The 13,975-nt window shown below is 34.3% G+C and overlaps 1 protein-coding gene across 5 annotated transcripts in view; it reads left to right on the forward strand.

Annotated features, from left to right (window-relative positions):
- Klhl13 (kelch-like family member 13) overlaps nucleotides 1–13,975 on the forward strand; it is a 220,484-nt gene that overhangs the window by 181,930 nt on the left and 24,579 nt on the right. For all 5 annotated transcript variants that reach the window (XM_013507708.1, XM_005410465.2, XM_005410466.2 and 2 more), the window contains 2 exons: nucleotides 11,025–11,157; nucleotides 11,663–11,859. In XM_013507708.1, the coding sequence (XP_013363162.1) occupies nucleotides 11,025–11,157; nucleotides 11,663–11,859 (330 nt within the window). The remainder of the gene's footprint in view (nucleotides 1–11,024; nucleotides 11,158–11,662; nucleotides 11,860–13,975) is intronic.

Below are 13,975 nucleotides of genomic sequence, written 5' to 3' on the forward strand. Positions count from 1 at the left end.
ATGAAGTTGTTTCTTTACTTCCGTTGCAATCATTTCAGCAATTTCAAGTGTGTGTTTACCAAGTTCTCCTCTGTTGATATCTCCTGGACTTGTTCTGAGTGGGGTGGAGTTCTGAGATTGCGTTTAGTCCTTCATCTTGTCATATTTTATACCAGATGCAGAAAGCTCAGTCTCTCTCTTCCCTGGCAGCTCAGCAAATGCCACTAGTGTCCCTAGTTTTCATGGTGGTCAGGTTTGCCCTTCAGTGTCCACTGAGATGCACTGCTTAGTCTCGGGTTTTCCAGCAGATGGTGAAGTGTCTCTAGTTCTCCCAGTTCTCAGACACAGACCATGATGTCAGCTGATGTCAGTCCATCTGATCCAGCATCCCCTTGCAGTTCAGGGCACACATATGACACAGAATTGGGTTGCACTGGTGGTGCAATTCCAGACAAGTGGACATTTGTCCCCAAGCAGTTCAGGGTACAGGCAAACCCAGACACAGAGTGCAGGGTCAACAGTTGTGGAACACCTGATTCTGTGTCTCTGGCAGTTCAGGAAGTGCACAGGAGCTAGATGTGGGCTGCACTGACAGAGATCACAGATTGCCCATGTCTGTGACCTCCAGGAGGTTGGGGCTCAAGCAAAGTCCAAACCCAAACAGCGGTGTCAGCAGCTTGTGGAGCAGCTGCTCCAGTACCTCACTGGGTGCTGGGCACACGCAGAGAGGGACAGTACCTCACTGGACACTGGGCATTCGCCGAGAGGCCCACATGCAAACCCTGTTGAGAGCAGCTCGGGGGCCTTCTGAGTAAGGATCTCCTGTCTGCATCGGGTGCACAGAGGGTGGAGACTCAGACTGTAATGGTGGCAGGGCCATGGGTCGCCCATTCTCTGCTACTGATTTTTGGGTGTTGACATTTTATCCAGCTATGTTACTGAATTTGGTTATTAAATCTAGAAGTCTCTTGGTGGAGGTTTTGGAGTCTTTTATGTAGAGTATCATGTTATCTGTGAATAATGATAATTTAACCTCTTCATTTCCTATTGTTATTCCTTTTAGTTCTCTCTCATATCTAATTGCTCTTGCTAATGTTTCTGGAATATATTCAGTAGGAGCGGTGATAGTGGACATCCTTGTCTTGTTCCTGAATTCCAAGTGAAATCTTTCAGTTTTGGTCCATTTAGTATATTGACTGTTGGTTTGTCAAAGATGACTTTTATCAGATCGAGATAAAGACCATCTATTCTATTTTTCTGTAGGGTTTTTATAATGAATGAGTTTGGACTTTGTGAGAAGCTTTTTTCTGCATCTATTGAGATCATCATGTGATTTTTGTCATTGGCTCTGCTAGCATAGTGTATTACATTTATTGATTTGTATATGTTGAAACTTTCCTGTATTCCTGGGATGAATCCCACTTGGTCATGGTATGTAATCATCTTCATGATTTGCTGCAATCTGTTTGCTTGTGTCTTACTGAGGACTTTTGCATCTGTGTTAGTTAGAGGATTGGCCTGTAGTTCTCTTTTTTGGTTGGGTCTTTCTCTGGTTTTGGTATCAGGATAATACTTGCCTCCAAGAATGAGTTAGGGAGAATTCCTTCCCTTCCAATTTCATTAAGGAGTTTGATGCATACTGGCATTAAATCTTCTCTAAATTTCTTGTAGAATTAAGCAGTGAATCCATCAGAACCTGGACTTTTCTTTGTAAATTTTAAAGTATGTTTTAAATTTCATTAACTAATATAGGGTTATTCAGAACTTTTATATCTTCTTGATTCAGATTTGGTAATTTATATGTATCTAGGAATCTGTCCATTTCTTCTGTGTTTTCCAGCTTATTAAAGATTTTCAAAGTAGGTATTGATGATATTCTGAATTTTCACAGGTTCTGTAGTGATTTTGCCCTTTTCATTACTCATTGCATGAGTATGAGTTTTTCCTTTCCTTTTGTTTGATAAGTTTGGCTATGGACTTATTAATTGTATTTATTCTTTCAAAGAACCAACTCTTTGATTCATTAATTCTTTGTAATGTTTTCTTAGTCTCCATTGCATTAATTTCTGCTCTGATTTTTTAATAATTTCTTCTCTTGTATGGGTTTTGAATTTGACTTGTTCTTCTTTTTCTAGAAGCTTAAGGTGCAACTTTAGATTGTTTATTTCTTCTCATTCTGTTTTCCTGATGTGAGAATTCACTGCTATAAATTTCCCTCTTACAACTGCTTTCATTGCATCCCACAGACTCTGGTATGTTATATTTGCATATTCATTTTATACAGATGTTGTTTAATTTCTTTTTCATTTTATCTGTGACCCATTGGTTGTTTAGGAGGCTGTTTGATTTCTATGTGTTTATGGATTTTTTTGTTGTTTCTTTTGCCATAAATTTCCACTTTCATTGCACTATGGTCAGAAAATATGCATGGGATAATTTCAATTCATTGCATTTGCTTAAGCATGTTCTTTGCATAGTATATGATCTATTTTTGAGAACATCTGATATGCAGCTGGGAAAAATGTGTATCCTGATGTTGTTCAGTGGGACTTTTTGTAAATGTCTACTAAGTCCATTTGCTCACAGCTTTGGTTCAGTTCTGATATTTCTTTGCTGATTTTTGTCTAGTTTATCAATCTCTTTGTGACAATGCAATATTAAGGTCCCGCATTAAATTGTGTTACTGCTTATCTCATTTTTCATATCTATTAATATTTGTCTTATATAGTTGAGTGCTCCCATATTTGGTGCATATATATTTATGATTGTTATCTCTTCTTTTTGAAGTTTTCCCCTAACAAGTATGTAGTAACATTCTTTATCTCTTCTGATCATTTTTTGTTTGAAGTTCACATTGTCTGCAAACAGAATAGCTACCTGCTTTGTTCTGGGTTCCTATTGCATGAAGTATTGTTTTCCATCCTTTGATTTCAGACTGTGAATTTCTTTTTGAGTTAAATGTATTTCTTGTACAGGGTATATGTTGGATCTGTTTTCTTGATCCATTCTGCCTGTTGAATTGAGGCCATTTTTATTGATTGTTTTAGCTAATATGTATTGGTTTATCTTTCTCATGTTATTTTCCTGCTGCTGGTTCATTCCTTTTTCCTGTGTTTAATTGCTTGCCCTGATTCGTGGTTTCTTTCTGTTGTTCTTGGAATTGTGGTCATGTTTATCACTGTCCAGGATATCTTTCAGTACTCATTGTAGGGTTGGTTTGGTGCTCATGAATTTCTTCAGTTGTTCTTTGTTATGGAAGTCTTATTTCTCCATTAATTTTGAAAGATAGTTTTGTAGGGTACATCAATCTGGGCTGGAAGTTGTTTTCCTTCAGGGCTCGAAATACTTTACTCCAAGCTGTTCTTGACTTGAAAGTTTGTGTTGAGAAGTCAGTTGTAATTATGAATGGCTTGCCTTTATAGGTGATCTGTTTCTTTTTTCTAATAGCTTTTAATATTCTGTTCTTGTGCTGAGTTTCTGGGATCTTAATTATTACCTGTCTGAGTATAGATTCATTTTGATCATAGCTATTTGGTGCTCTATATGCCTGTATGTCACATTCTGTTCCCATGCTTGGGAAACTTTCTGCTATTACTTCTGCAAATTGTCTTTTTATGTCATTTGTATTGACTCCTGCTTTTTCATTGACATCTTTTATTTTCAGTCCTTTATTGTTTTTCCTTGCATCATCTTGCAGCAGTTCAATTGTTATTTTCTGACCCCTTGTTATTTTTAAGAGATTTTTCCTTTCATGATTGCTAGCCCCTATCCTGTCTTCATGTTCTGAAAGTCTATCTTCAGTTTCATTCAAGCAATTCTGCCAGCTCAATGAAATTTTTAATTTCCTGGATATCTGTTTGAATCTGTTTCATGCATTCTATATATATCCTATATTGTTCATTCAAAGTTTCTATCATTTTCCAATGTTCCTGTATTTTTTTAAAGCTATGTCTCCTCTAGATTTACTGAGCAATTCCATCATTATGGTTGTCATTACTGTTTTTACCTGAGCAGCAATTTCTGATCTGATTTCCTCTATAGCCTTATGGATTTGTTTCTTTACCTCAGTTGCTATTATTTCAGAAATTTCAGGTGTGTATCTTTCCTTTTCCTCTATGTCTGTGTATCCTGGACTTGTTCTGGGTGGGTGTGGGTCTGAGACTGTGTTTTTCTTCTGCATCTTGTCATTTTCTACCTCAAACATTTTTATTTTTGTGTGTTTATCTTTGTAAGTTTTTGTAATAGGTAGCTATATCACTAATATCAAGACCTGTCTAGGAAAAGTCTGTTTTTCAAGGATGTCTGCTGTATGTAGGAAATTCTTGGTTTGAGTCAGTTCAAAAATCCTACTTTCCCAATTTAGTAAAAGTGAAAAACCAATTTGCTTTCTATTGTTGTTTGATCAGGTATTCTAAAGATGTTAAAGGGATCTACTTGGTTAATATGGTGAAACTGTTGGTGTCCTAACTGATACCTGGCACTTTTTAAATCAAGTATCGTACTAAGAGTGTTGAAATTTACAACTACAATTTTCAAATTTTTTATCTCTCTTTCTAGTTCTCTCAATTTTTGCTTCATATATTTGGAAGCATATAACACTTAATAATTTTATGTTCTCTAGGTGGACTGATACCTTTACCATGTAATGCCTCACTTTTTCCCTTGTAATAATTTTTGCACTGAAACATCTTTTGTCTGATATTATAGTCATGTCATTGGTGTTTTAGTGTTAACTTGGTATATATTTTACTATCCTTTTCTTTTTACTTTATAAATTGGAACATACAGTAAAAGTGATTTGTATTAGCATACACTTTATTAGTTTTAATGAGTATGTAGTTTTATTTGATTACCACAATTATGGTACAGAATCATTGCATGTCCCTACCTTATTCCTTTTTGTTATCCCTTTATGATTATTTCCCTCAAACCTTGGAAACTACTGATGTGTTTTCTGTGACTATACTTTTGTCATTTTGAAAATGTATAAATTCTCATACAGTCTATTAGCTTTTGAGACTGGCTTCTAATCTTTGAGATCCATTCCCTTTGTCACATGTACGAAAAGTTTTTCCTTTTTATAGTTGGGCAGTGTTTCATGGTATAGAATTCCACGCAGTCTCTTTTTCACATTCCTCCAACTCATCCATCTCCCCAATCGTTTCAAGTTACCAGGGCTATCATTGTGGTCCTCCAACGTGAAACCTGGGACTTTATTTCCCCTGTTATGCTATCTAGTTACTATAACTGCACCCACATCCTGGCCTAAAGACAAAAGGAAACATTGGATATTCGCCACAGAGGGGCTACCATAGTTTCTGTGATCAAAAAGAAAGTGTTCTCTTCCTCAGCATGGTAGATATCTGCAACTGCCTCTGTCACCACTGTCTGTGTTTTCACCCTCAGAACCTTGGAATTGTCTAGGGTTGGGGGGCTACTTGTTGCCATGTGAATGTGTCCAGGTTACATAATGCCCTAAGTGTGGGCTGGGTTATATTGGGGAAGAAAGTAGGGATTGGAATGGTGACTCACTGCTACATTGGTGAAGTTTCAAATTCTGATTTTCTTTCACAATTCCTCTGGTATCCTTAACATGTTTCTCATTTATTTTTAATCCTTGAGAGGTGACAGGAGAGCAACATTTATTATAGAACAAACTTTTCCCAATTCTGAGTTAAAATATTTATATGCCTTATTATTTTAAAGGAGATTTGGTTGGCGATACCTTCACAAAGAAGGCTAATCTGAACTAATCTTTGAAGAATGGAAAACGTTTCATGTGGAAAATAATAGCATAGGCAAAAGTACTGGATATGAGTAAGCCTGAGTTTCTATTAGTGAGAAGTTTGGAGAATAGTTCAACCAATTGGGATAGGATACCTAGAGAAACAATAAAAAACCAAGGTTGACTATTTGGGTTGTGACCTTATCAAAGAAGTCTTTAAAACCAGGAGTTGCGATATACCACAGTGAAGAGCCATTAAATGGTTTTAAACTGAGTAGTGTTATATGAGAGCAGATTTTAATATTAACATAAATTTTAATGTACAACTTACATATTTCTAAAATTTAAGTACAGCTCTTCCTTTTCTTTCCTCTGAGTCAAATGAAGAGAAATCTCATAAACTCAAGTATAGTACTTTTTTGATCAAATACATTTCATTTACTTAAATATTGGAGTAAAGTCTTTCCTTACCCTTCTTTTCTTTAGTTCTTTAATCTTTGTTCATAAGTTGTATTTTCCATCAGTAACTTTACTGCTCTTTTCGGGATGCATTTCTTGTTTTATCTATATCCTCTTCAAAATTATAGCCGTTAAAACTAGATATAATATGCTAGTAAGTTCTAATGCAGATAAGAGGTTTCTGAGAAAGATTTGCTTGTAAGATTTTCCAATACCTGACAATATCAGTGTAGCTTTTTGTACAAGGGCATTTTATTTCATTTGAAATTTATTGAATTCCATCTAATTTTTCAGTAAATAATTTGTGACTTTTCTGGTCTCTAGATAATAGTTTTGTGATAACTCATTCTCTTCTGTTTTAATATGATTACTATAAAATGTGTAAAACTGAAGGTGTTTTATTCTATCAGGGCATTAGAAATGTACCTTCCCTTGTTGAATAGCAAGCTTTTGAAGATTTGATACAGTGTGTAAAGTTAATTCAGAGGAAACACATTTTAATATTCTTTTTACACCCAAGAGGATATGGAGAAGAAAAAAATACAGGGAGATATATTGAGGAAAAGAAAATACTAAAGCAATTGATGACAGATCAATCTTAAATCAAAATCAAGGCTCAGAAGAAATAGAAAATTAGAGAACTAAGATAAGTATTGAGATATAAAGAAGATGAATTTAAATAAACAGAAGCAGTTTTAAAGATACTATAGAAATGTAATAAAAAATGAGCAATTTGCATAAAATAAAGCTGTTTATGTGTCTAATGGACTAGCATATACAGATAGCTAACAAATTTTTTAAGAGGGATAAATACAAATTTGGTAGAAGCAAATGATTTTATAACTCAAGGACATATTTTGAGTGTGTAGAGTATCTTTGAGAGTCTCCTTGGGGTTAAACAAGAGAAAGTATTTTTAACACTAGGATAAAAAGTAGATATAGTGAAGGCAGATGAACGGTGTGGAGGAATAGCGTCTTTTTCCTTTTAACATGTGCGTTCTCCACTAGAACATTATAAAAGTTGTTTCCAGAAATGACTTTTTCTATACAGTAGTGTGTATTATAAAAGGAACTTCTTGTGAAGCACAGCTGGGATATTGAGAAAATAGCATACAAACCAGATATTTACAATCTGCAGCAAAACAATCTAAATTGACAGATCTTATTTGGCTAAAAATAACAATAGTATAGAATAAAATTGGCATTAATACAAAGTTGGATATGAGAGTATTTTTTATGCATGTGAAAATATATGTTGTGAAATACTAGAAAGCAAAACTATCCTGTGTGAAAATAAAGGCAAAACCTCACAAAAGCAATTTGCCAAAGGAGCTAAATTAAGCATAGAATAGGAGATACTCAGAATATGATAAAAGCTGTTCTGGCATCTCAGTTCTTTTCTTTTGGGACACCTGATTATACTGAGAAAGTGTAGAACATTTTTTTATGAAAATGTAAAAGGATAACAAATGATCACACATGTGAAGAAAGTAAAGATTCCTGGCACCTTAGATGAGCTAAGCTGTGCATATTTTGAAAATTAAGTATCTGTTTACCTACACAAACAATCTTAATGGCATGTGGGTAATATGAGATAAGACACAATTAACAATACAAGATAGGAAGGGGAACAGGAGATGTCAGGGATGAGGGGGAAGGTAGTGAAAGAGGATTTTTTAAAAAGTTGAAGGAAAAAAATGGAAAGAGCTTTTGCAAATGTGGAGGGGAAAAGGGTTGGAAGGAGAGGAATGAAAGGAGGGGAAAAGAATTAAGATGTGCTGTGTACAGATACAAATTCTCCATGGTGAATGTGATCATTATGTACTGCAAACATGTACTAATAAAAAAAGAAGGGACATTTTTCTAAGGAAGAAAGAATCATAATAAATAGTAAGAATGAAGACTACTGCATTACTTAATTTCAAGTATAAAATATTTGTAGGAATGTTTTAAAGGCAGAAGGGCTAGCAGATGAGCCAAGAAGGTTTTTGTTGTTTATTCAGAGGGAATAACTGATTGGATCAATCATTACTGTTAAATGAATATGGCAGGATTGCTTTTCAAAGATATTTGCATTGGGTTTACAAAAGATTAAGAAAGTATTTGACTCATAAAAACAATGGAAGATGCACTTAGTCACATTTTATTGGTGTCTTGGCTTCTCCCTTTTTTCACCAATACCTAAGATGTGATGATTCTCCCAAGAAATACCAGATCCCTTTAACTTGCCAGTGGCAATCAAAATGTTGAAAATATAATTTTTCCAACCCACAACTCTAATTCTGAGAAGATGTCCTACAAATATATCTATATAAATATTGCAGCGTTGCTTATAATTTCAAAAGTTGACGGACAATTTCAGTGTTCAAACAGGCAGGAATGGGTGAATAACTTACACAGTGCCTCTACTGTGGAATACTATCCATACTGGAAGAAGAATGAATGAAATCTGTGGGCACTGAGTTAGAAGTCTGTCCATCTTATCTGCCCAGGTGAATTTTAAAACACATAACAATATATATGGTCCTTACTTGAGGCTGACTTTTAGTTTTCAACTTATCTCTTTCTGTATCTTGATTTCAGAAAGCATATATTTAAATTTTTTTAACCTCAGATTTATTTGGAGGAGGAAAAATAGTCAAGGTCATGGGGGCCAAAATTTTTCCTTAAACCCTGGCTCAGTTCCGTTTCTCTTGTCTTAGCCTTTGCCCTCTACCACAAATGAGTATGTTAAGCACAATTCACTTGATTCTTGGGAGAGGTTTCACAACTAAGTTTCAGTTTCAAATGAATTTGTCACAAAGTTAAAATTCTGCCCGATGACTGCAAGCCTTTAAAGTTCCAAGTTATGGCTTCTATGCAAAAGTTGGTTGGCTTTTTCATGTTGTAATTAAAAATTTAAATTCCAGTTGCATGCCAAAGCACTGGAGAGTTCAGCTGGGGATCTCCTCCTTCTTATTGCTTGATTGTCATCTGCCACCTCAGTGTATTCATTCAGTACTTCCTGATACTTCCATCCATTGGAAAAGTGATGTCCATAAACTTATTTTACTTTAGAACACATCTGTGAATGTGAAAAGAGTCACTACTTACATTCACCATGAGAATATTCCCCCCAAAACGGACAAATCTTACAAATTGAGCTACTAGCCTTATATTTGCAGTTTCTGAATAATTAGAATGGCAGATGAATTAGTGAGCATATGTAGTGTTTGTGTTTACAAAGGAAAAGGAATACTTATGAAAGATTTTATATTTGCGAACAAAAACCTGTCAGTCATTGCTGGAGAAAGACAAATATAATCCTCTTCTAAAGTATATGCATAATATGTGAATATTTTTTTGCTGGAGGAAAAATGGCTGGATCAGATAATCTCTGACGTTCTACTTCTGTAGATTCAAGTATTTACTTTAAAGAGCAATTTTAAAATTAAATCGAGGCATTTAGACTAAGGTTCATATTGTATATATGTGTAGAATCAATATTTGAAAAATTGCATTCTTAGTATATTATGCCTTTTGCTTCTTAAATCTGTGAAACCCAATTTGATTTAAAGTTTTATATGAAGTTATTAAAATATGAAGAGTATACAGTAATCCCTTATATTGGTTTTTGTATTATATATTATATTCCAAGAAAGCAATTTGTGTCAGTATATTGCTGACTTTTTTTTGTCTTTTTGACCCAAGGTTTCACTATAAAGTTCAGGCTGGCTTTGAACTCACTTTATATCCCAGGCTGGGCTCAAGCTCATAGTGATCCTCCTGTCTCTGCCTCTCAAGTGCTGAGATTACCCATGCACGGCCTGATTTTTTTTATATTGAAGCATTTCTTTCTTTAAAACTATAGACTCAGTATTGTCAAAATCTTCATTTTTTTGCCCCATTATTAAACTGTATATTGCCCCCTTTTGCTGTAGTTTACCAGCCTGTTACACTTTTGTTATTTTAACTGATAATAGAATTGTACGTATTTGTCATGCACAGTATGGTATTGTGAAATATGTATATATTGTGGGACCATCCTGTTATAATCTTAAAAGTATTTCATTCTCTCAAGAACAGATCAGAGGAGCAATGGGCTATTTGTCATTGCTTGGGAGCATCAAGGGTGTAGGAGGAAGAGCTCATCAATTGGCATTCTTCTCAACCAGAGCCCTGGCTCTCTTCTGAAGTGTGGGTGCTGACCTGTTAGTTTTCTGGTAGACCTTTAAGCATTTGGGACAATTAAGGCTCCTGCTGTACCTTCCTGTCCTCCTTTACCAAAGATAACTAAATATCAAGCTTGAAAGATAAACTGGTCAAGCATTAGCCATACACTGAGTATTAGAATATTTAAAGCACAATTCTTAATCCTCAAAGGGATGAAACAATCTAATTGGTAAACTCCTATCTTGCTCTTAATGGAGATACTCTTTCCCTTTCTCAAAACCAAAACAAGAGAAATCCAAGATATTTCAATAAACAGGGCTATTAAAATATTATTATGGGGAGTAAAATATCATTGTGGAAAGGATTATTATACAGTCTAATACTCTCATCCTGTCGGTATGAAAGCAGAAATGTTCATGATAATATTTTCTAAATAAAGTAAAGACTGGTAATTATGTAAATGAAATTATATTCTGTACTTTCCCTATTTGTTCTTAATCTGACTTAGCCCTAATTTTATCTTTTTCATATGGTGAAAAAGTATACATTGCTACATATCAAAAAGCTGTTTGCCTTTTCTTCTCCTGAATAATTGAGCTCTATTTTCCAATTATATTGCATTACATGAATATATAAGTGGCATTTTAGCACAGAGATTTGTAACGTTACATTACCTTAATTAGTGGCTCAATTCATGTTCTTGTTCCAGGGCTTTGACCAGCTTCGACTTGAAGGGTTGCTTTGTGATGTGACCCTGATGCCAGGTGATACGGATGATACCTTTCCTGTTCATAGAGTCATGATGGCATCTGCTAGTGATTACTTCAAAGCTATGTTCACAGGTAGCTTGCCTTCTAAAATGTCCCATCCCTATTAAAACCACATGAACCATCAATGCGTAAAGCTTTTATTTCTAAAATGAAATTCAGTTATTTTGGATTCTATGTCTCTAAGAGGAAATCTTTTCAAAAGGAGCATTCACCAGTGTGTATGGTTGTGCACCATGTTGTTATTTTATTGGAAATTGATGCTTTTATTACCATTCATTTTTATTTCACAACTTTTCTTTCCCTTCTCATATCTAAATGGACCATCTGAATGCAGTGCACCACTAATCCAATCTTTAATCTATCAAACATGTATAGTGGCAGGAGAACATTTTGGAAGACGTTGCATTATATATGGCCTCTATTAGTATAAGAGAAAATCTTTAAGTACTCTCTTTTAAGTGTAAAATATGCAAAAGCCTGACTCTGGGGAATGCTTTTTCTTGATTTTACTTGGCAGCAGAAGTGAGTTTGACCTTAATTATCCACCTTCATTTAACTGAGTGTCTTTTTATTTAAGGTGGAATGAAAGAACAAGATTTAATGTGCATTAAGCTTCATGGCGTGAGCAAAGTTGGTCTAAGGAAAATTATCGATTTCATTTATACCGCAAAGCTTTCTCTTAATATGGACAACCTTCAAGACACGCTGGAAGCTGCCAGCTTTCTACAGATTCTGCCAGTTTTGGACTTCTGTAAAGTATTTCTCATATCTGGGGTAAGATATTTTCAGATCTTTTTCCTGTGGTAGACTCCCACATAGCCTGTTTAAAGCTGGACTTATGAAAGGTGTTGTGTAGCCCTGTGAAACTCTTACCATTATAGAGAAGTGTCACACAGTATGTAGTCTGGAAGCAAGTTAATGCAAACAAGTGCATTTTTACAAAATAAAGTCATTTGAAAAAAGCTTTCCATGCAGTCAAACAATAGGGGATACTAATGTGTTTGATAAGAATGTGTACTTTATCCTGTTTGATAGTGTGATATAACTTAATTGGTTTTACACCGCATACTTCTTTAATGCAATCATGTGGGAAAATAATCTGAGTTTCTAGAAGTGTATTAAATTAGGATCGGTAATTTTTTCTTGGAAACTAGATCTTAAGATCCTGTGCAAATCTGTAAGGCCATAAGTCTTGATTCCTTAGAAACATAGTATTCGTTGAATAAGGTTTAGCCTTTTTTAACTACCAGTAAGTGAAGTATTTAGCATTCACCCAGTTCCTAAAGATAGTGTTTTATTTTTAGTTAAATCTTATTTTTGACAACTTAATACCTGCGTTGGACAGAGAAATTGCCAAGATTTCCAGAACACTCAGAGCTTGCTTTCTATGATTAAGATTTATATCAACAGTTACTTTTTATATGTTTTCTTATTCATTATGTTGTTGAATAATACACTTATTTATAATTGGGTTTAACTAATACAAATTTAATTTTGGTAAGTAACTGCTTTTAAGCCTCCCTCTTAAAAGTAACAATTTTTGAGAACAGAGCCTTCTTAAAATACTGTTGACAAAGAACGTGTGCTTAATTATTTTATTAATAGAACAGTCCTTGTCCATCAATAGATTAATGGATAAAGAAAATGTGGTATAGGCATCCATGGTGGGATGTTATTTGACTTATAAAAAGAATGAATTCTTGTCATTTTCAGCAACATGGCTGAGTCTAGAGGGCATTATGCTAGTAAAATAAGCCAGGCACAGAAAGACTAATACCACCTGTTCTATCTCATATGTGGAAGCTGGAGAAGTTTATCTCATGTAAGTAAAGAGTACAGTGGTGGTTACCAGAGGCCAAGAAAGATAGAGGGAAGGGAGATATAGGGACATGTCGGTTAATGGGTACAAAAATGTAACTGTCAAAGGAGAAGAAATTCTGATGTTTCGTAACACAATAGAGTGACTATAGTTAGCAATTTGTTATATATTTCCAGATCACTAGAGAAGAGTTGGAATATTCTCGCCATGAAGAAATGATGAGTGATTGAGGTGCCAGTGTTCATTTTAAAGTACTTAAAACTATTGTCTCATAATTGTAAATTTTTAAACTAATTGCCATTTTGAGGGTTATATGGCAGCACTGTGTTATGCTGTTATTGTGTGTTATATTGTTGGCTTCTATCATCTTTACATAACAAGTGCCTCAAGGGAAGTTCATTAAGCTCCCATGTTGCTTGTCACTATTACTGAGTTTTTATGCTAAATTTAATTTTAATCCTGTCATTCAAAGGCCATTCCCTCAATCACCATAAATTTATGTCACTACCATTGTATAACAACTTCCAAGTACAAATGAAGTGTATTGAATGTATTTTCAAAATAATTTAAGTTCAGTAATTAATCTAATAGTAACACCTCAAATTTATATTTATAGACTCTTCAATATTGCTTTATACACGGTCATCCTGTGAAAAACTAGAAACAATGCCATGGTTTCTTTGGAAATAATTATTAACAAGAAGCATTATTGCACTATTGATGTTCTCTAGTATAGAACTCTAATATTTGTAACCATTCTTTGGAAATAATTATTAACAAGAAGCATTATTGCACTATTGATGTTCTCTAGTATAGAACTCTAATATTTGTAACCAGATATTGGAGATATATATATATATATATGAGATCAATCTTATAGAGATTTATCTCTTCCTCGAAGTAATATAAAATTTGTAAATATTTATGTTCTGCCTCACCAACTTTATTTATTTATTTATCTTTTCCAGAATATAATGTTTTCTATTCTGAGGGTATTTGCCTTTTTAAATTTTTTCTCTATAGTTCTTGAGTAGAAAGTTACTCAATAGTTGAGTTTATATTTGGCCTTTT

The sequence above is a fragment of the Chinchilla lanigera genome, unplaced genomic scaffold (genome assembly GCF_000276665.1).
Source record: "Chinchilla lanigera isolate Chin_1 unplaced genomic scaffold, ChiLan1.0 scaffold00133, whole genome shotgun sequence".
Taxonomy (NCBI): domain Eukaryota; kingdom Metazoa; phylum Chordata; class Mammalia; order Rodentia; family Chinchillidae; genus Chinchilla; species Chinchilla lanigera.